Below are 22,635 nucleotides of genomic sequence, written 5' to 3' on the forward strand. Positions count from 1 at the left end.
GGCCATGGCTCACGGGCCCAGCCGCTCCGCGGCATGTGGGATCCTCCCAGACCGGGACGCGAACCCGGTTCCCCTGCATCGGCAGGCGGACGCGCAACCACTGCGCCACCAGGGAAGCCCTACGTAAATATTTTTTAGAAATTGCTTTTTAGGGAATTCCCTGGCAGTCTAGTGGTTAGGACTCTGTGCTTTCACTGCCGAGGGCCCAGGTTCAAACCCTGGTTGGGGAATTAAGATCCCATAAGCTGCGTGGCACAGCAAAAAAAAAAGATAGAAATTGGTTTTTAACTAAAATTAGTGTTATCAAGAAGTCCACTTGTGTCTAGGAGGTGCCGTGTGAGTCCAGAACAAGTAGGAAGGATCTCCTTTCAAGACATTTTGTAAGGCTACTGGGAGGGAGAGGGTGCTGCCCTGGAACAGTGGAAAAGGCACGTCAGAGATGGTTCCTGGGGTTTATTTGCAGTCATGTAGTGAGCGGAAGCAGTCTCTAATCTGTCAGAAGAGAACCGGGTAAATAACAGTGGGCTGTGGTGCAGCAGTTGAAAGGACCCAGATCTGTGTGTGTGTCCACACAGCCCAACCGGCAGGGCATGCGGTGAAAGGCATTGTAGAGCAGCACACGAGGACCATCCCGCTGTGTCAGTCTTAAGAAACCTAGAGCATCACTGTAGGGCATCATGGTTACGGGAATATGCGAGTGAAGCCAGAAGAGGTGGAGCCACACGATTGACAGTAAAGGCACTGGTGGTGGCTGTCACAAGGATGGAGACTGTCACAGGGGTGGCTGTATCTAGAGTGTTTTGTGTTGTAAAGGGAAAGCAGTATGTTACATTTACAGTTCTCAGTTCTGATAGACACCATCAATTATTATTTTGTTTCATTTTGAAATTGAATATTTCTCAAAACAAATACAGTTTTAAAGCTTCATGCTGTGGAAGTTTAGGAGGGAGGAAGTGTGAGCTGAGGGGCATCTGAGAGAGGTTTCCTCGGGCATCCCGAGCTCTGCCTGGGTGGTGGGAAGAGAGGGCAGGTGGTGCTTGTTAGCAGACCGCATAGGGCCTGGCTTTCCCATCCTGGACCCTGGCACACAATGGGCATTTTGTAAGTGTGGAGTTTAACTGCCGGGGACAAACAGCAGTAGGGAACGTGGGAGACACATTTGAATGGCAGCGACGATTTGTTTGACTGCTTAGCATGAAATGGTATGTTGAAATGCACCAGCAGTTTCCATATTTGCTGGCACCTCACGTGCCATTTTGCCTCCCCCAAAGCGTGCAGAAATTACCAGGTGCGGTGGGAGGGTGGTCCAGGTCGGGGGCCCAGGGCTTCCTGCAGTAGGCACCGCCCCTCCTTGTACTGTACCTCCATTCTGTTTTATACTCTGCTTTTTGGAAAAAGTGTTTTTCTCTATAAAACTTGAAAGTAATACTCCACACATACAAGATGAAACATTTGAAGTTTTTAACAAGCTTTCCTATATAATTGGAGTGTTTCTCACGTCTGCTTCTGGGCCTGTTTACACACTGGTACATCTGGCATTTTGGGAAGACAACCCCACGAGCCTGTAGTTTCATCCGGCATGTTTCTAGATGTGGCAGGTAACTTAAGTGGGAAAGGGCTGTATCTAAAGAGGGTATTATCATTACCACAGTTTTCAAATAAATTTTTCCCTCCAACTGGCAGCAGGTGGGTTTGCTTTGTGTGGAAGTCTGAGTGTGAGCTACTCCTGTGAGAATCTCAGGACCTCAAGTGTGATCACCATGTTTCTAAACAGAACTGTAATTAAGAAGGAAGAGAAGATGGAGAAGAAGGAGGAAAGAAAACCTGAAAACATTAAAAAGGAAGAAAAAGATGAAGATGAGCTGAAACCAGGAGCAGCCAATCGGTCCCGAGTCACCAGATCAGGTGATGAGAGTCTGTGGAGTGTTCACGAGAAGGAAGAGGTGGCAAGGGCAGCAGGCGGGTTGCGTGGAGTGAGGGCCCAGCGGGCTCGGTGCCTTTGCTGAGCTGTGCTGTGTGCGGGAAGCTCTTAGAGGACAGAGCCTCTGGTGATGAAATGGCCAAAAGGGGTTTCTCTGCAACATCAGAAATCTGTAGTTTTTCTGGTTGGGATCTGTGTTTGTTGGTGGCTCAGTGACCTGGGTGTTGGCTTCTCCTGAGTCTCCGGTAGAATAGAATGTGGGATTTGCAAGAGCGAGGTGTCCTGGTTCCTGTGACTAACTCCATGCAGTTCTGCACATATGTCATCAAGTTTTTCCTGCATTTATGTTGAAACCAGATATAGTAAAAAAAAAAAAAAAAAAAGGAAAAGTAGAGAAAACTAAAACCTCAGAGCATGTATACCCATTATAAGTTTATTGTGCAATGCACCTTCAGGTTTGCATGAGACTCCACAGAAAGTTTTGTGGGGAAAAGTGAAACCAGTGTGCTCCTCCCCCCGCCCCACACCCTCCACCCCCCTTAAAACAGAAACAACCCAACCATCTGGAACTTTGGAATTTGGTACGGCACATTACAAGTTACATCTCAAGTGTTTGGAGTAATTTACCAGCAGTCTCAAGAGCACCGTGTTTTTAAAATGTTCCTTCAGTATTGTAAATCTCCCTAAATCAGTAATTGTTCCGGTGGTTAGAGCCTGCTTATCGTTTCATTGAGGGGAAAATCAGTTTGGAAGCCTTTATTGCGGTAGATGAATGAGGGTAGCCCACCTGTCTGGCGGGGCCCTCTGAGCTGGCAGGCCGTGTCTGACTCAGCACAGGGGCCTGGGTTCTGCAGAGCTCTCTAGAACATGTGGGAGGAGTGCACGTCGAAGTGCGTGATCCCTGGAGCCACTGGGGTTTAGCGTGGGGGTGAAGGAGGCCCGAGTGTGGGACGTGTTTGTGCCCACGTTGCAGAATGCGGTTTCATTCCCATTTACGCTGTAAGGTGTGAACAGATCATGCCACTTCATTCCAGACAAGCAAAGGCCTGTCAGGGTGCCCCGTCCACCTCAGACCCGCTGTTGCCATGTGGGTGTCACTGACTTAACGTCACAGAGGGGAGAGAGATGGGGTGCTGAGGCTCCAGAGCTTATCAGCAGTCATTGGAGGGTGCGTCCAGAGCCCCTGGTCGGAGGGGCTGCTGCCTGCGGTCGGCGGGGAGGGGGGCGTCAGCATGATTTCATAAGTGGCTGTGTTTTCTCCTGAAGGAAGCAGAGGCATGGAACGAACAGTCGTGATGGATAAATCGAAAGGGGAGCCTGTCATTAGTGTGAAAACCACAAGCAGGTCAAAGGAGAGAGTAAGTATCGCTTCTGCCCTCTCAAGTCCGGCTGGTTCTGATGGTGGTTTAACAACCACTCTGATTTGCGGTATGAGAACAACGTTGTTTAACCTTTGAAATGTTAAGAAAAAGAACTCAAAAGGCATATTAACTATTTAGAGTATATAGGCACGTGTATAGTTTGTGTATAGGCACGAACTAGGTTCTGAAACTTATTTCAAATAATACTTAACCGTGTTTGCTCCCCATAAATGTGTTGACCCTTTGCCGGTCCTGTTAGGCTATATTGTTTTCTGGAAGGAGAATTGATTCACAAATTGGATGGAATGGGCAAGACCCAGGGCTTGTCAAGTTGGAAGGCAGGTTCTACTCTTTGGTTAATCTAATAGTACTTTATTCATTTTCTTTAGTTTTTCTAGTCAAATTAACCAAAAAGAAAAGTAGAGTTCACCCTAAAACTGTCTTCCATGTTATCAGAAAATGAGCTCCATTGCTTCTGTGGTCCATGCTGCTGGACAAGCTAGTTGCTTGTCCATTTTGCTTCTTCTACTCTGGAAAACAAAACCCTCTGCATCCAGCTGAAGGTTCTAACTAAAAGGTTAATGAGGAGAGTAGTGCTGTGTTAGTGAGTGCAGAGCTAACAGTATTCATCCAAGAACACTTTGTGGTCTTGAAACTTAATTTTTTTTTTTTTTTTTTTTTTGCTGTACGCGGGCCTCTCACTGTTGTGGACTCTCCCGTTGCGGAGCACAGGCTCCGGACGTGCAGGCTCAGCGGCCATGGCTCACGGGCCTAGCCGCTCCGCGGCATGTGGGATCTTCCCGGACCGGGGCAGGAACCCGTGTCCCCTGCATCGGCACGTGGACTCTCAACCACTGCACCACCAGGGAAGCCCGAGACTTAATTTTGAAATTAACATTTGGGTTCTATAAAGCAGCAGTGCCTAATGCTGTTTTTCCTCTGGGCTATAGGAAAATCATAAAATACAGAGAAATCTAGAGAAGAAAACCCAAAAAGACCTATAATTTTACCACCCAAATAACTCTGATGTTACGAAAGTAAGTAATAGCGCAGGCCTGATTAGAACATACATGTAGTATAGGAAGATACAAGGTAAGCGAAGCAGAAGCCTGTGCTCTGCATGGGCTCCCCTCAAAGGGCATTACACATGCGGCACATGTGTCTACACTCTGAAACACCATGGGGAAAGGGTCTTCCCATAACTTGCTGCTGTACACCTCTTTGTATGTGATGTCTTGGAGAGCTTTATGTATTGAGACATACAGTTCTCCTTTTTCTACTTCAAAAAAAAATTTTTTTTAATTCGAAATAATTACAGATTCACAGGAAATTGAGGCCCAGGAGCCCATCACCTGGTTTCATCCAGTGGTTCCATCTCGTGTAACTATGTAGCACAGTCGCAGAGCCAGGAGGGTGGCATAGGGGGTGTGAAAAGTGCTAGGACATTTTGTCACCCGTGTAGATTTGTGTCCCATCACCACAATCCAGATGCAGAACTAGTCCATCAGCACAAAGATCTCCTCCTTGGTATCCCTTTATTGTCACACCCACCCCACCAGCCCATCCCCAGCGCTGGGAAACCTCTAACCTGTCTTACATCACCAGCATGTTGTCGTTGTGAGGAAGTGTATAAATGGAATCATGCAACCGTGACCTTGAGATTGGCCTTTTCCCTCAGCGTGACGTCCCTGAAATCCATCCAGGTGGTGGTGGTGTGTGTCCTTTTCTTTGTAAAGCTCGTATCATTCAGCTTGTGGATGCACCTTGATCATTGTTAACCAGTCCCCGGGTGACGGACACTTGGTTGTTTCCACATCCCCTATTGAAAACGGCTGCAGTGCAACATTTGCGTGCACACCTCTTGGCAGTGCTCGTCCAAAGCCACCAGGACGTTGTTCGTTGTGATAGATACTATCAGAGTGCCCTTCAGAAAGGTTATGGAGGATACTTAGGTTCACTGAGTGTGTAGCGTGTGCTGGGTCGCTAGGAGGTGGCCGAGGCCAGGCTGTGAACTTGGAGTCGGATTTGGCACCTCCGCTGCCATGCTGGGCTCCCCAGAAGATCACATCCGTACCTCGGAACATAGGGCATCTGCCCTTCCTCACTCCAGCCTGCAGTGTGTGTGATCAGACTCTCAACTCTGCCCGTCTTGAGGGTAATGGCGATGTATTGGGTTGCAGATCTGTCCCTGTAATGAGGGTGTTCTCTGTGTCCCCCTCCTTTGCCTGTCTTTCTTTTGGATTGCTTTGTCTTTCATTGATGTTTTTGCCCCTTAGTGAGCGAATTAAGAAAATAAGCTGAGGAGCTTTTTAATAATGTCTCCCAGGCCCCCCTTCCCTGGAGATTCTGAGGTGGCGGGTCTGCAGGAGGCCCTGGGTTCTGAGCTATGTAAAAACTTCTTGGGAGAGTCTGCTTGTGGCCGGTTTGGGAGTCCCAGTCTTTGAGAGCCTCAGAAATGGGTATCGGCTGTCAGTGTTTCTTGCCTTCTCCCAGAAGTGGAAGAGCATAGAAGTTGCCCACTGGTACTTTCTACTTTACTGGCAGTGCTGTTTTACGTTCAAGTGCCTTTGGCTTGTTCTGTTTTGAGGCCACCTGCCTGAGGCCTGAGCCAATAGCTGAGAAGTGAAAAACGCAGCCCCTCCTCCAGCTGTCTGTCTAGACAAATGCTTCGACAGCTTCCCCGCTGAACCAAGGGGTCGCTGCGGACATCGAGTGCACATGCCCTGTGCCTCTGGGGAGCCTCATTTTGCTTTAGGTAATGCAGAGCACTTGGCTCTGCTGCTGCAGAAACACTGCTGAGGTTTCACCCCACCTTTTCTCTTCCATTAATGCCCTTTGAAAGCAAGACTCTAGCAGCGTGACTCAGATGGCGGTGTGAGGCGGCCTGTGCTGGGGCCTCCCTGTAAACCACGTGGGATTGAAGGATCTTAGTCTAGTCCAGATGTGCATACTCCACTTGCGTCGTGCATCTGTTGTCAGCATTTTCTTAACATTAATAAACCAATTTTGATAAACAGAGCTCAAAGAGTCAGGATCGCAAATCGGAAAGCAAAGAGAAGAGAGACATCTTGTCCTTTGACAAAATCAAAGAGCAAAGGGAACGAGAGCGCCAGAGGCAGCGGGAACGGGAAATCCGAGAGACAGAGAGGCGGCGGTGAGTGGGGGCTGAGTGAGGCCGGTGGGTCCGTGGTCTTCTCTTGGGAGGGTTGCTCTTCCTCCAAAGCGAGTCGCCTGTGTGGCCGTGGCTCACTGGCCTCCTAGTGTGTTTCCTCTGAGACCAAAAGGCGGGGCGTTCACACTGGCCCATGGTAGTCCCGTCACATTTCATCAGAGCCTGTTTCTGCTCAGCAGCATCTCCTCTGGCTGAAGTTGCACCCTGGACCAGGTAGCAAGCGGACCCACGCTGTCTGTGGCTTTGGTAGAAGGGTCTCCAGGGTTGAGGCTTCAGTTTTTGCCGCCAAACCCTTCCACGTGAATTAGATCAATATGGCAGCCCAGGAACAGGCCGGCCTGTTAGAGTTGTGATTCACATCTTCACTCCTGAGACGTCTGCGTTCCGTGGCGTTTTCAGGCAGCAGCGGTCCCACAGCAATTCTATGCCCCTTTGCTGAGGAGATGGTTTGTTGAAGCAGGCCTGTCATTTCCATTTTTGCTTTCTGCCATTTCACACCAGGTTGTCTAGAGCTCCCTCGTCATTTTCCCTGAAACATTACCCAGTGAAGTTGTGATGCTGTAGTGTTTGGGAAACTTTCTTGAGCTAAAGCAGATCATGTAGAATCTTCTCCAGTTTGCTTTTCCAAAACAGTGTGATATCAACCTCTGCATATGGGGTTTAGCAAGTAAAAGTTTCTTGATCTGTCTGGAGATGTTTTGCTTCCAGCTGGCTTGCCCTTGGTTTGGACCCTTCCCAGGCACCGTGGGAGGAGGGTGTGAAGAGAGCAGAACGGGGTTCCCCAGTCCCCGCTCAGCTCCTGGTGTGCGGTGGCTGATAAATGAGACCTCCGTCCCCTTTGCTGGTGACTGGCCCTTCTCCTGTCCCCACACCTTCTTAGGTCCCTTCAAAATGACGTGCTCATTAAAAATACAGCCTTGTAGAGGGGAGGGGTGACAAAAAGACAGTGTTGATTGTCCCTCTTCAGGGAAAGCTACTATCATCCGTGTCTCCAGGGTTTTCTCCGTGCCCAGCAGCTTCAGAGTAGCAATTATCCTTTGCTTTTCTTACTTTCCTGACCTTTATTTAGCTGTGGCTTTGTTTTGGTGCTCTTTGAGCCAGGTCCTCCTGGTCTGGGCCTGAGGCTCTGTGTCTGCTCGTCATCACCCCCTCCCTCCCAGCTCACCCCAGCTTTGCTATTTGGAGAAAGGGAAAGTGTGGAGATTGGGGTTTCTGGCCGATCGAGCAGCTTAGGGAGCCAGTTAGTGCCTGCCGCCTAGTAGCTGGCGGGGGGCAGCCAGGCTCGGGGCAAGCCAGTTCACATCCGGGAGCTGGAAGGTTCCAGGCTCCTTCGGAGGATGACGTCTTGATGGCCGGGCGCCACCATGTCAGGAAATCAGGGCGGCCTTCCTGTGTTCCCCCAGAGAGCGTGAGCAGCGTGAGAGGGAGCAGCGCCTGGACGCCCTCCACGAGGGGAAGGAGAAGGCTCGGCTGCAGCGGGAGCGCCTGCAGCTCGAGCGCCAGCGGCAGCGGTTGGAGCGGGAGCGGCTGGAACGGGAGCGGCTGGAACGGGAGCGCGAGCGCGTGGAGCGGGAGCGCCGGAAGGAGCAGGAGCGCATCCAACGTGAGCGCGAGGAGCTGCGGCACCAGCAGGAGCAGCTGCGCTACGAGCAGGAGCGGCGGTCGGTGCTCAGGAGGCCCTACGATGTTGGGCGGTAAGGCCCCCGGCCCGGAGCAGGAGGAGGTGGTGCTTCCCCTGACATTGAAAGAGCCACCCCCACTCCTGTCCACCTTAGAGTAGGGAGTCGGGGGTGTTTCAGACAGAATCTGGGCCTCTGGACTCTTGGGCAGGGCTCCTTGCTGCCACCTCTGTGGCCAGTGCAGCGTTTTTTTCCCCACCTGAGTTATTCAGAGACTCTTGATTGTTGCCACTTGCTGAAGGGTTTGTGATGCTTTCGCCTAGGCCGTCCCGTTACTCTCACTGTGGTTCCTGGTGGAGCATGACCACTGTCTAGCGGGTAGGAGACAACCAAGCATGTGTTATGCCGCATTCACTGCTGTCTCTATCAGGCTCATGTGTCCTCCTGGAGGGAGAGGTGCAGAGTTGGGTGCTGTGGAAAAGGAGATTGCCTTCCCACTCAGAAAGTAGGTTTATTGCTCTCCAGCTTCTCTGAGCGGTTTAATTGACGGTAACCCATCACCCCACCACCTATGAGCCTAATTTTCTGGTAAAAATCAGGAAGAAGATAATTGGATACCATCCCGAGTTGTATGTAGTTTGCCATCACCCGATATAATTCCCTTCACTTCTGCAAAATCTCAGAGCGGGGGTTCAGGTTAGCATAGCAGACAAGGAGGTGAGAACGTGGTGACTTGGAACCTCATTCCAGGAGAATCAAAGATTTCATTGCACTTGCATCTGAGCTCATGTGGGGATCAAGGTATTAACAGCCTTGTGACACAATTAGCTCACAGCAGTTCTTTTTTCAGGATTGTCAGATGAGAATGCCAGTATGCCTTTTGGCAGTTTGGGGGATTTTAATTTATCAAATCAAAGCGATAATGATTGAATGTTTAGAGATTAGCCCTGCGGGACATTTTAAATGATACTGGGTCTGAAGAGAGTGCTCTCCTCCGCACTTCTGCCCTCTTTCTTTTTACCCTCATTCTCTTTCATAAATGAAATTTGCATTCTTTTTAAAATAAAAAACAGGCGAGATGACGCCTATTGGCCAGAGGGAAAGCGCATGGCCATGGAGGACAGATACCGCCCAGACTTCCCTCGGCCCGATCACCGTTTCCACGACTTTGACCACCGTGACCGGGGCCAGTACCAGGAGCACGTGGCCGACAGGTCAGTGGCCCGCCCCACTCCTACATCAGGGATCGGTCTCCGTCTGTTCTCTTAATGTCTGGTGCACTCACGAGGTTCCTAGTGGGTGCCTCTGACCGTCACACGTGGGATTTAGAAACAGACCTTGAGCAGGACGTTGGGATCGGTGGTCATGTACGGCATCCTGGCTTTGTCTAGAGGGAAGGCACCTCGGGGCATGTTTCATGCACTGTCCTCTTAGGACAGACGGGCCCTGGGCCTGACCTGAACCTCGGCTTCCCCCATGCTCAGCTCTCTTGGGGGTGGCCCCGGGCTCTGGGTTTCATAGCTCCCTGGGGGGTCTCCACGGCCACACTTCCTCCCTGTTCTCCCACCGGCACAAGCTGCTCTGGAGCACGGGGCTTTGAGGAGGGTGTGACCCGGCCTCCTTGTTCACACAGATGAGAAAGCAGTTTAGAGAAAGGCCGTGACCCACCTGAGCCATCTGCAGGGGTCACTGACTGGCATGGGAGTCGTGCCAGCCCACGTGAAGAGGGCTGACTGTGAAACGTGACAGAGGTCCTGTTAGGCCTACTTTGTGATTCGAGGGTCGGGGTGGGTTATTTTTTTTGCCAGTGCCTTTTTAACGAAGACTATATCTCGTTTTTTTAGAAAAGCAGCCCTCGATTTTTCCAGTTTAAGAATTCTCTCTTTAGGTTTCTCATCGTGCTCCCCTGAGCTGCATATCCTTGAGCCATTTCATCGCTCATTAGCTCTGGGAAGGAAGAGCGGGGAAAGACAGGCTGAGAAGCCACTCGTTTAATTACTTATGGCTGGAATTGGTTTCAGATGTGGCACGAGTCGTGTGTTGGGTCAGACCAGAGGTTAGGGACCTGCCGAGGCTTTCTTATTACCTGACTTGTCATCAGGCCACAGATAAATTATAGGCATTAGCTTTCTGGTGTGGGTCTCTACTTCTGAGACCCCTCTAAGGGATTTTAGTTCAGTAAAACCTTCATTCCCACCTTCTTAGGATCCCACTTCACTCCTACCCCCAGGATCCCACTTCACTCCTACCCCCAGAGAAAGCTGCGAGGTAGTTTTTTTTTTCAGGCCAGTAAATTACAGTTCTCGTGGTAAAAGAGCATAAGTACTCCAATTGTGAACTCTTCTGTGTGGTCTGCAGCAGTATTGTATAGAGTCATCAGCTGCCTTTGGAATGAGACATTTCTTTTTTGCAGGAGGGAAGGTTCAAGGTCAGTGATGGGAGAGCGAGATGGGCAGGTGAGTAAAAGCCAGATAGCAGGCCAGGGGCGTGCCTGCTTCTGTGGGGTGGGTGGGGCATGGAGATGTCAGTTCTGGCCGGTGAGTAGATGTGCACAGAAATGATTTGTTAGTGAGTCTGCGTTCTTAATTTTATTTATTTATTTATTTTATTTTTTGTCTGCATTGGGTCTTCATTGCTGCGAAGTAGCGGGGGCTACTCTTCATTGCGGTGCGTGGGCTTCTCATTGTGGTGGCTTCTCTTGTTGTGGAGCATGGGCTCTAGGCGCACGGGCTTCAGTAGTTATGGTGCGTGGGCTCAGTAGCTGTGGCTCGCAGGCTCTAGAACGCAGCTCAGTAGTTGTGGCACACAGGCTTAGTTGCTCCACGGCATGTGGGATCTTCCCAGACCAGGGCTCGAACCCGTGTCCCCTGCATTAGCGGGCAGATTCTTAACCGCTGCACCACTAGGGAAGTCTTGAGTCTGTGTTTTTTAAATAGGTAGGGCTTGATTTTCGTTTTATTCAGTAGAAACTAATTGAAGAGATACTTGGTTGCCTCTTGTTTGGAGTGCCTTCGAGTCTAGGCACTGTGGGATGCCCCACCGGGGGCTTAGCGGCCTGGTAGGGGGTCATTTAGGTCATGTTTTGGGGCATTCCTCTGTGTCGGGTACTGGGATGGGTCCCCGTGTCTGATAGTCTGCAGGTTCCCTGTGAGAGGTGCCTAGGGTGTCAGCTCAGAGAAGAGAGGAGACGTCCACGAGAAAGGTGGGGGGTGGCATCATAATCATGGCTTTTTAAAATAGGGGTGTGGGTTTTGAGAGAGTGCTGTATTCTCTCTTGCTCCCCAGGTGTGCTGGCTTCCTGAGCACTGACTTGGTTGGCCAGGGGTACTAAGCCATTCCTGCCTTCAGTACTTGCCTCCAGGCCTTTGCAGTACTATGAGCAGAGAGGGCTCTGAGGGCGCTGGCCTGCCCTAGGGGTGTGGGGAGGGCCCTCCTGTCTCCATCAAGGAGCAGGTGCCCTGACTCTTCAGGGAAGGCGGGTCTGAGTGACTCTTCTCAGTGGACCCTGAAGCATGGGGCTCTCCACGCTCATGGGTGGGAGGGCCCGCCGCTGGCCCTTCGTGTGGCACCAGCGATGGAGCTTTAGGGGCGCTCGGGGTTCTCGAGGGGGTCAGGAAGCGTCCAAAGGGGCCTGGGCAGGTCCTCGTAGGTGGCTGGGTTGTTGAGCCACACCCCAGCACGCTGAGGCAGGGTCTGCAGGTTGCTGAGACCCAGAAGGTAGGCCTGCCGCGAGCTTGTCTGGGAGCCATGTGACTGGAGTCGCCCTGTCCCTCTTGTGCCTTCCAGCACTACTCAGATGACCGCCACGGCCATGGAGGACCACCAGAGCGCCATGGCCGCGACTCCCGAGATGGCTGGGGTGGCTACGGCTCCGACAAGAGGATGAGCGAGGGCCGGGGGCTGCCTCCTCCCCCCAGGTTAGCGGGCAGGCCACAGAGGGGCTGGGCATCACTGTCCTCGCCGGGTGACGGGTTGGCTTCTCTGAAAGTGAACCGGGCATGTGTACCTGCCAGGTCTCCTGGAACAGCCCCTCCTAGCCCTGAGTGGGCCCTGCCTGCTGAAGGCGGCATCCCTGAAGCCGTCTAAGGCTTGTCCCCATCAGTAGTGGAGAAGCTTTACCCCACCCCACCCCCGAAGTTGTCTTTAGGTGTTTGTAAGGCTGGTGTCACGGCTACCACAAGTTTCTACTGCACCTCTAGGTGGGTTTTCGGGTGTTGATCAAAGACTGGAGTGCCATTGTGACAGATGAGAGTGTTCTTTCCTGAGCGACCTACTTAGCACTGGGTCCTTTCATGTCGTTTAGTCCTATTTGCGTTAAATTTAAACGGGCGAGCTCCTGCACCGACAACAGGCTGCACTGTGCAGCGTCACCATGTGACTGGGGGGCTGTCACCTGAGACCACAGGCGTTGCACGCACCGGGGTGCACTCACCCTTGCAGACAGGTGTGGAGGGTCTGCTGGCTTCCTGGTCCTGGGCCTCGGAGTGGTGGTCACCAGCGGGCAGTGCCCTCGTCCTTCCACACCCAGCCTGGGGCCGGGAGGCTTTCCTGTAGGCCCCCAGGGGCTGCTGGCACCTGCACGTGGGTACCGTGTTTGGATTTTCATCTCCCAGGGTTTCTGTCTGAAACCGTTTTTAAACAGCTTTTTTGAGATATAATTTGCATGCTGTGCAGTTCACTCATTTAAAGTGTGCAATTTGATGGCTTTCAGTTAATTCATAGAGTTGTGCATCCATCACCACAATCCATTTCAGAGCATTTCCATCGCCCCCCAAAGAAACCCCCATTAGCAGTCACTCCCCATCCCCCTGGCAACCACTAACCCACTTTCTTTCCCTGTGGATTCGCCTGTTCTGGATGTTTCACATAAGTTGGAATCACACAGTGTGTCGTGTTGCCTTTTATGTCTGGCTTCTCTCACTGAGCATCGTGTTCTCAGGTGCATCCTTGTTGTAGTGAGTGTCAGTGCTTCATTCCTTTTCAAGGCTGATTAATATTCCAGTATGTGGATGGACCACGTTTTGTTTATCCATTCATTAGTTGATGGACACTTTGGTGGTTTCCACTTCGGGGCTGTTACGGAATCATGCTGCTGAGAACATTGGTGTGTGAGTTTTCGTGTAAATGCATGTTTACCGGTCTCTTGGTTAGATACCTCGGAGTGGAATCTCTGGGTCATACGGTCTCTCTGTGTTTAAGCTTTTAAGGAACCACTACGCTGTTCTCCAACGAGGCTGCACCATTTTACATTCCCACCAGCCCAGTGTGAGAATCCCTGTTTCTGCACACCTTTACCAACACTCGTCCTTGTCTTTTAGATAATAGCCGTCCTAATGAGGGTGAGGTGGTTGTGACGGTAGCTGTGCTGAACACCTACTCGTGTGCTTACTGGCCGAGTGTGTAACTTTGGGGAAGTGTCTGTTCCCATTCTTTGCCCACTTCTCTCAGAAACCCTTGACAGTGGGGCAGGAGCCCCCAGAGCCCCCATGTCACAGCCTCACCTTAGAGGCACGGTGGGACCATCGTGTATCTGCCTTTCGTTTTGGCAAAGGGGTGGCCGTGACTGGGCGGAGCACAGCCAGAGGCTGGAGGAGCATCAGGAGCGCGCCTGGCCGGGCACAGTGGACGCGGGCACGGCGGGCCGAGAGCACTTGCGGTGGCAAGGTATGGGTTCACCCCTGCCTGCAGGTCGGGAGGGCCTCCCGGGGAGGGACAGCCACAGTCCCAGCATGCTCCAGAGGGCCAGCTTTTCCAGGGCTTCCAAGCACTTCCAAGAAGGGAGTGTTTGCAGACTCTTTCTTCTCTTCCAGGTGGTGAGAGGGGCCTGTCTGGGCCCTCGGGGCCAGGGCATGTGGCAAGTCGGGGTGGAATATCGGGGTAAGAAGTACTGTCCGCGGATAAAATTGATTTGTTCCCACCCTCACTTCCTCTCCCTTTTTGCATGCTTGATCCACTTTCGGGGTCGAATGCTTTGAGAACCAACCCCCAAAGCAGCTCTTGGCAACTTTTGCAGCTAACGCTCTTCCCCAGAATGCGACCCGTGGTTATGATTTTTCTCACCTGGAAAAAGCCAAGGGGCACTAAAGGCCACAGAGCCCTATGCTGCAACGTGACACAGAACACAGGTGCTTCCGGGGCCAAACGTGTGCCTTTGTTCCTAGGCGAGGCGGCTTTGCACACGGCGGGCACGCCCAGGCTCACGTGGTGCCCTCCGGAGGCCTCGAGGGTGGAGGAGTGGCCGGCCAGGACCGGGGCAGCAGAGGCCCGCACCCCGCCCCCCACCCATACCCCCACTTCACCCGCCGCTACTAGAGCCCACCCACCCCGCGTGTCCTGGTAGGCAGGCAGATGTACTGTTGAGTCTCTTAGCCAGAGTTACCTTGAACTTGTGGAATCTTTTAAGAAACAGAAGCAAATCCTGCCACCGTGTTGTAGCTTAATACAATGTGAATCCACTTTTTTTTTCTTTTTTTTTTAAATAAATGTGTTCTTGTTCTGCTATTTGTAAGACAAGGTTTCTGTTAACGAGGCATTCCATTTTCCGTTAATAAAAGTTTATGGTTCGCAGCCGTGTGTGTGTCTCAGTGATGACAGAGCAGTGTCAGCCCTCGGCGGCACCGCTTTTGTTTGGGTAGCAGAGGCCGGCTCGTGTTCCTGAATTCTCACAGCTCCCAATGAAGTGGGGCCGTGCACCTCCCTGTCTTACAGGTGAGGAAGTGGCTGCAGGGTCAGATCATTTGCCCAGAGTCCGAGAGCTCGTAGGTGGCAGAGCTGGAATGGGAATTAGGAATTCTTCCCTGAGGGGAGGGGTGTGTGCATCGGGGGGCCCTGGGACCAGCACTTCACCTCTTCTGGGGTGCCTGGGGGTGTCCGGCCAGTGGTGGTGTGCGGTTTGGGGGCCTGGCTGAGGATGGGGCAGTCCCTGCCTGGCGTGAGCCCAGCTATATCCCACCCACCCGTTTTTCTGGAAATGCAAATTCATAGGTGAAATCTCATTTGTGATTATAAGCAGCAGCAATCTCCTTCATTAAAGACCCCTGTCTGGCCAGAGGGGCCATCTCTTTTCCTCTGGAAGGATCATTGCTGCCCACGCAGAGCTGATGTCGGGACAGGGACTTGGGTGACTGCAGGCTTGTTGGGGCAGAAGAGGGGTCCAGCCCATCTCATGAATGAGGTGGCCCGGTGGCCACAAGACTGACCTGGGACCTGCGCAGGGCCTGGGGGCAAGAGGGAAGCTGGTTTCCCGCGAATCTCAGCCCTGGACCGGCGTGGTCTGGATCGGTGTGTGAAGAGTTAACCCATGTGCCGCCTGCTGGCAACCTGATTCCTTCCCTCCCCTCTGTAACTAGGACAGCCACCCCACAGGCCCCAGAACAATTGCCAATTCTCCTGGAGTCCCCTGTGTTCCTGCTGGGGTGTTTAGTTTGAAAAGAGCAGTCTGAAAACCCTTCCCAGCTTGCCAAGGAAGCCTGAGCATGAAAGGCAGGCCTGCAGGCCGGCACTGGCCCTCGAGTCCTGTCTGCTTGAATTGCCCAAATAAACACCTCATGCGCTTCCTTCACTGCAGGGGCTTTTAGAGTCATTTTCCAATGACAGGTTGACAGGACGACGTCTTCATGGTGCAGTCGGGGCCAGTGTGGCATGTTTTCTCCTGCATGGAGAGCTTCATCTCCCCACCCCGCAAGCTAGTCTAGAAACTGGGGTTCGGGTGTCCCAAGTTGGCCAAGAGAAGCCAGATTCGACTTGGGGTCGAGGGTGAGACCGGTTGTCAGATCTTGTCACAAGATAGGAGCAAGTCCTGAAGTGCAGAGCCAGGACTTGACCAGGGCACTGCCGCCCGCTGGCCCGAGGGGACCCCGGGAAGCAGGGAGAGTGCGGGCCAGTCCCACTGGACAGCCTGTGGGGAGAGACGAGCCCTTTCCTCATTAGCTGGGCCTAACACCGGTCTCTGTTTTACATGGATACATAGGACAACATTGATTGGCCAAGGCTACCCGTGAGTCGGCACTACAGACTGGGTGATATAAACAAGGGAAATTTATTCTCTCCCAGTTCCGGAGGCCAGGAGTGCTTGATCAGGTGTCAGCAGGGCTGGTTCCTTCTGAGGCTGGGGGGCGGGGGAGGGTAGGGAGGGGGATCTGTTCCAGGTCCTCTCCCAAACTCTGGTGGCGGCTGGCAGTGTTTGGCATCACTTGACTTGTAAATCCATCACCCTGTCTCTACCTCCTTCACCCAGCCTTCTCCCTGTGTGTGTGTGTCTGCGTCCGAATTTCAGACTGGATTTAGGGCCCACCCTACTGACCTCATTTGAACTTAATCGATTACCTCTGTACAGGCCTTGTCTTCAAATACAGTCACATCCCAAGGTCCTGGGGGCCAGGACCTCAACATGTGAATTTGGAGGGGGACACAGTTTACAGTTTTCATACATACAGATTTTTCAGGAGTGCAACTTCTGGATAAATTGAGGGAAAACGGCTTGTCATTTAGTCCAGAACCTTACCAAGAGTTGTTCACTGTTTCTGTGAACAGACCTGCGGGGTCTGAACACCTCCCCTGCTGCTTCTGTCTGAGATGAGCCGTCTGAATAGACCCATGCGTCTGAGCACTTCATCTTGTACGTGGTATAACCGGGGCTTGTGCCCCAGCGTTGACAGGCTAAATTAGACAGCACTTATCAGACATTATTTTCTTTTTATTTCTTCTGCTTGTATCTGATAGAGCATCATATGGTTGGGTTGCTGGGTTTTTTTTTTTTTTTTTTTAACTGTATGTCATTAGGTTATATTCAGATTTTTATTTCAGGAGAGAAAAGGGAGGTGGAAGAAAAGACTTGTTATAAAAAGTATCTGCTAATGGACACGGGTGGTTTCCACCTTTTGGCTCCTATGAATCATGCTGCTATAAAGACAAGTGTGCCTGTAGGTCTTTGCACAGCTGTTTTCTATTCTCCTGGGTGTATACCTGGGAGTGAAATTTCTGGCTTATATGGTAATTCTACGTTTAACTTTTGAGGAACCACCAGGCTGTTTTCCACAGCGGCTGCCCCGTCTTACATTCCCACCAGCCCTGCACGAGGGTTCCAGGTGTCTCTACAACTTCACCAACACTTGTTTTCTGGGTGTGTTTGTTTTTTTAAATAATAGCCATCCTAATGGGTGTGTGGTAGGATGGATAAACAAATTGTGGTCCAACCATACAGTGGAATATTAGCCTTCAAAAGGAAGGAGATTCTGACACCTGCTACGACAGGGATGAACCTTGACATGGTGCTCAGTGAGAGAAACCACAGACAAGGACAAATACTGTCTGATTCCATTCATAGGAGGTCCCTAGAGGAGTAACATCCATAGAGACAGCAGGTAGATGGTGGGGGCTGGGGGGGGGATGGGGAGTCAGTGTTCAATGGGGACAGAGTTTCAGTTTGGGGAGATGAGAAAGTTCTGGAGGTGGATGGTGGGAGTGGTTGCAGGACAATGTGAATGTGCTTAATGCCACTGAGCTGTGCACTTAAAAATGGCTAAGATAAATTTTCTAAAAAATGTTACTAAAGTATAGTTGACTTACAATACTGTGTTAATTTCTGCTGTACAGCAAAGTGATTCAGTTATACATATATATATTCCTTTTCATATTCTTTTCCATTATGGTTTGTCACAGGATATTGAGTATAGTCCCTGTACTATACAGTAGGACCTTGTTGTTTATCCATCCTATATATAATAGTTTCCATCTGCTAACCCCAACTCTCAACCTACCCGTCCTCCCCTTGGCAACCACCAGTCTGTTCTCTATGTCTGTGAGTCTGTTTCTGTTTCGCAGATGGGTTCAGTTGTGGCATATTTTAGATTCCACATATAAGTGATATCATATATTTGTCTTTCTTTTTCTGACTTACTTCACTTAGTGTGATAGTCTCTAGGTCCATCCATGTTGTTGCTGCAGATGGCATTATTTCATTCTTTTTTATGGCTGAGTAATACTCCTTTGTGCATATATGTACCACATCTTCTTTATCCATTCATCTGTCGATGGGCATTTAGGTAGTTTCCATGTCTTGGCTATTGTGAATTGTGCTGCTGTGAATGAACATAGGGGTGCATGTATAAAATGGCAAATTTTTATGTTATGTGTATTTTGCCACAATTTTTTAAATGTTTTAAAGGTTGAGGTGGGGGCTGTTCGGTGTCATAGGAGTGAGAGCCACTGGAGTGGCCTCGGGAGATGGCTTGGAATCCAACCTACCTGTCTGCCCATGGGGAGTTAATAGTTCCTCCCTGGTTTGGCTTCCTTAACTGGAAATATGATAGTATTTACCATAGAGGGTCTTTGCAAAGATTAAATTAGCTGATATACATAAAAAAGTTCAGAATTGCTCCTGGCATACAGTAAGTGCTCAATACGTGTTGATAGGCCCTGGGAGGCCTGCAGGAAGAGGGCCTAGGGTGCTCGTGCTTTCCGGGAGACCTGTAAGATGTTTTGAGGCCTGGGGAGGAAGAGGTAAGAAACGATCTGCTCCAAAAATACAAAGAGAAAACTGCAACATCAGAATGAATACCTTATCAAATGTCTCCACATTTACAAAAAATGTGTCAGCTTCATCAACTGCTAAATTTTGTATTCATAAAGATTTCATTACATTTCAAAACACCTCCTAGGTTAAATTTTCTCACTATGCAGGAATTCCCAACCCTGCATGGTGATTGCCAGTCTCAAATTGCACGCGTTAAATCTTAGTTAAATAATTTCAAATGCAAGGGTCTAAAAAGGACTTTCGAGTTTTTTAAAGTACAGCCACAAAGTTGTCAGTTCATGGGGATGTGGTGCTTTTTAACTGGTTTGCAGGTTGAGGGGCGGGGTCTCTAGCGAGTTCTCCCGGTGCTGCCCCACCCCCATCCTCCAGAGGTTAGACCATCCCTACTTCGGTCACAGGGTTCACAGGATGTGAACGGTGGGTTCGCATCCTAGCTCTTCGTCCTTCGTCAGCTGTGTGTCCTTGGGAAAGTGACTTACCCCCTCTGAGCCCTCAGAGTTCTCATTTCTCAACTGGGCATGATGCCTCTGCCCCAGGCAGATGTGATGGGTGACCATGTCAGGTCCAGCCTTGTGAGCTGGAGGCGTCATTGGGTCAGTGGGATGCCAGTTTCTCAGGAATGGTGATCTCCTCTCCCCAGAGTACTGCACTGATTTTAGGGTTTGAGAGTTTCACACAATATCTGCAAGAGAATTGGGTGTGTGTTTCCTCTGGCTGCCATAACAAATTCACACAAACTTCTTATCTCACAGTTCTGGAGGCCAGAAGTCCTCCAATGTGTCTGCAGGGCTGGTTCCTTATGGAGGCTCTAGGAGAGCAATCTGATTCCCTGCCTTTTCCAGCTTCTTGAAGCCGCCCACATTCCTTGCCTCCTGGCCCCTTCCTCCATCTTGAGGACGAAGAGCGCATCTTTCTGATCCCTTTTCCAGAGTCACATCTCCCTCTGACTGTTAGGGAGCTGTTGGCCGAAACCACCCACCTTGGCTAGACCCACTCGCCCGAACTGTCTCACAACGGGGGGTCCAGTTAGGAACATGGTGCCGCCTCTGAAAACTAACCGGGAGAATTCAGGAGGGGCCAAAAGGAGGGAGGAGACACCAGCCCATAATATACCCTACCAACCACCCAGAATCCTTCTCGCTGGAATCCATCTTGGCTGAGAGATGCACGTGCCACCAGGAAGGACCATGAGTCGGACCAAATATGGGCCAAGCAAGATGATGGGCCAGAGACAAAACGGGAACTAACCTCATTACCATAAAACCTGAGACTGGGAGCCGTGTGGCAGAGCAGTTCTCCCGGGTTCCCTTACCCTGCTGCTCTCCACCCAGGCGCCCCTTCCCAATAAAGTCTTTTGCTTTGTCAGCATGTGTGTGTCTCCTCGGACAATTCGTTTCCGAGTTAGACAAGAGCCCACTCTGGGGCCCTGGAAGGGGTCCCCCTTCCTGCAACATGACCACAGTTGGGAAAGGTTCTCGGATGAGAACATTTTTGGGGAGAAGGGGGCGTTATTTTGCCTAGCCCACTGGAGTGTGACCGAATCTGCGTTGGGTCACAGGTGTGACTACTGGCCAAGGAAGTGAGACATCGGTTACCTGTGGCCACAGAGACATCACACAGCATCGGAAACCCCAGACACGCCCAGTCACAGCTTCTCTGGGAAGCAGAGTCCATTCCTGGGAAGGCCAAGCAGAAATGCAGGCTCAGAGCCTGAGAGAATCTGAGCCTCCTCACAGGTCCCTTCTTCTTGGCCACCCCAGGACGCAGGGAGCCCCAGACCGAGGTCACGTGTTGGTAAAGTGACAATTGCTTTGAGCAGCAATGAGCAAGCAGGACCCGGAGATCCCGGTCTATGTTAATTTGCATGTGCGCCTGACCTTTAGAGTGGACCCCCAGGGTGACTTAATATGTCCCTGATACTGTCAGACCCATAACCAGGCTGGGTAATGGCCCCAGGGAAGGTTAAAGCAGTACCAAGGCCCCCAATTCACTCCCAGAAAGGTGGGCACCCAGGAGGCTGCTGGGTTGTTACTGCACGTCCTCAAATCCACATCAGACGCAGCCTCCCCATGTTTGCCTCTGGGGGCAAATATAGACACAGCAGAGACCACACTGTACTACTGTACACTGTACAGTGTATACTGTACAGTGTACAGTGTAGTACACTGTACTACTGCACAAAGCACTGGGGGGCCTGGGGAGCTGCTTCCCCTTTCACAGGACTTCCAGGATGAGTGAACCCCAGGGTCCAGTGAGTTAAGCACAGGGTGGTGTGGGTGTGGCCATGGCTGACGGCTCTTTCTCATCTTGCAGGCTGGGGCTCAGATCCTACCTCCTCCTCCAGGGGTCCCCCTGACCACTCCCCTCCTACCTCATCATTGTCACACCAGCCTGTCCTCATAGCATATTGTCCACACCCTCCCCTGGAATGTACGCGTCACTGGGGCAGGCATTCATTCTCCCTCGTTCTCAGCTGTCTCTCCAGTGCCTGGAGTTTCAAAACATAGATTTTATTGTTACACAGGTGTGGTGAGGACAACAGATCGAGATGACTGCTATCGAAAACTTTTTTTTTGTTACATTCCCCAAGAGGAGGGGGAGGGCAACCCATGCCAGGCAGGGCCACACACAGAGAAGCACGAGGGTGAGTCAGAGAGAAGGGAAAATGTAGAGCAGAGCCTTTTTAAAAATGTATTTATTTATTTGGCTGTACCAGGTCTTACTTGTAGCATGAGGGAGCTGGTTCCCTGACCAGGGATCAAACCCAGTCCCCCTGCATTGGGGGAGCAGTCTTAACCACTGGACCACCAGGGAAGTCCCTGGACCAGGGCCTTTATTGTGGTTTCTGTGGGAAGGAACAGGTGACATGGGGATAAGCAGGCTTGGGATTGGGGCACCCCCGAGTGTGGGAGGCGGGGAGTTGGGGTGTGAGCTCTGGATTGGCTGGTTTGCATGTGAAAGGCACTCTAGGGGGACTAGTTTGCTGTCTCTGGGAATTAGCTGGCCCTGGGGGGGCTGTCCCTCCAGGGTGGGTGAGGCCCCAGTTGTCAAAGCATGAAAAACCAGAAAATCAAGACGTGGTTAATACACCTGGAATGTGGTAGACACATAGTAAATGCTTATCGAATCTATGGAAAGGAGAAGAAGAGAAAGAACACAAAAATTCTGTATCTTCAAGTTTTCAGAACACTTTATTCCTCGTCTGGCCTATTGGGTCTTACGGGGCCTGGCAGAAAACTCCCCTAGTTTAGAATGTCTGACGGGGACACCAAATCTTGTAGTGTCTTCAGTAAACACCAGGTGGCAGACAATCCCTGCTGAGATTGAGAAGGAGCACTGCAAAAGTTGGGACAGATGCAGTAGTAAGGCTGCTGTTCTGAGGAAGGACCAAGGAACACCTCTAGCAAGAGTTACCTGGGGGTGGAGGGAGGTGCTTGTTTATTTATTTTTAATTTTTAAAAAATTTTTTGGCCGTGCCACGTGGCTTGTGGGATCTTAGTTCCCTGACCAGGGATTGAACCCGGGCCCTGGCAGTGAAAGTGCTGAGTCCTAACCACTGGACCACCAGGGAATTCCCCAGGAGGTCCTTGTTTAACATGTAGGTTACCAGGCCCCAACTCTGATCTACTGATCTGATTCAGGCCCTCCCTCCAGTCACTCCTCCTGGGATGCTGACTGTTGAGAAGAGGTTTCCGGGGGATCTTCACCGCGGCCCTGTCAGGGAGGCCCCCATGCGGGCCAGGTGACTTCTGTGAGACCAAGCCAGGCTGGAGAATAAATAATCCCAGCTCAGCCCTTCACCACCTGGATGACTTTGAGCCAGTTACTTTGAACACCTGAGTTTTCTCATTGTAAAATGGACCGGGGGATTTCTGAGGACACAAGGAGACGATGCATTTAAAGCGCTTTGCGGGACTTCCCTCGTGGTCCAGTGGTTAAGACTCCGCACTTCACCGCAGGGGCCACGGGCTCGATCCCTGGTCAGGGAACTAAGACCCCACACGCTGCGGGACATGGCCAGCAAATAA

The 22,635-nt window shown here is 51.2% G+C and overlaps 1 protein-coding gene across 1 annotated transcript; it reads left to right on the forward strand.

The window, feature by feature from the left end:
• Positions 1-1,738: 1,738 nt before the first annotated feature.
• On the forward strand, positions 1,739-14,640 carry LOC114487832 (scaffold attachment factor B2). The gene is made up of 10 exons (XM_028500179.2): positions 1,739-1,905; positions 3,188-3,279; positions 6,300-6,436; positions 7,858-8,148; positions 9,147-9,287; positions 10,487-10,529; positions 11,860-11,990; positions 13,625-13,737; positions 13,884-13,950; positions 14,235-14,640. The coding sequence occupies exons 1-10, from the start codon at positions 1,761-1,763 to the stop codon at positions 14,383-14,385; spliced, it is 1,311 nt and encodes a 436-aa protein (XP_028355980.1). The 5' UTR covers positions 1,739-1,760; the 3' UTR covers positions 14,386-14,640.
• The last annotated feature ends 7,995 nt before the right edge of the window (positions 14,641-22,635 follow it).

The sequence above is a fragment of the Physeter macrocephalus genome, chromosome 2, assembly GCF_002837175.3.
Source record: "Physeter macrocephalus isolate SW-GA chromosome 2, ASM283717v5, whole genome shotgun sequence".
Lineage (NCBI taxonomy): Eukaryota > Metazoa > Chordata > Mammalia > Artiodactyla > Physeteridae > Physeter > Physeter macrocephalus.

Excerpts from the sequence above, each read along its gene's own strand:
- LOC114487832 (XM_028500179.2), top strand. The coding sequence starts at position 1,761 with ATGTTTCTAAACAGAACTGTAATTAAGAAGGAAGAGAAGATGGAGAAG. Across the intron at positions 3,280-6,299 it reads CAAGCAGGTCAAAGGAGAGA|AGCTCAAAGAGTCAGGATCG; the intron begins GTAAGTATCGCT and ends TTTGATAAACAG. Across the intron at positions 13,951-14,234 it reads AGTCGGGGTGGAATATCGGG|GCGAGGCGGCTTTGCACACG; the intron begins GTAAGAAGTACT and ends CTTTGTTCCTAG.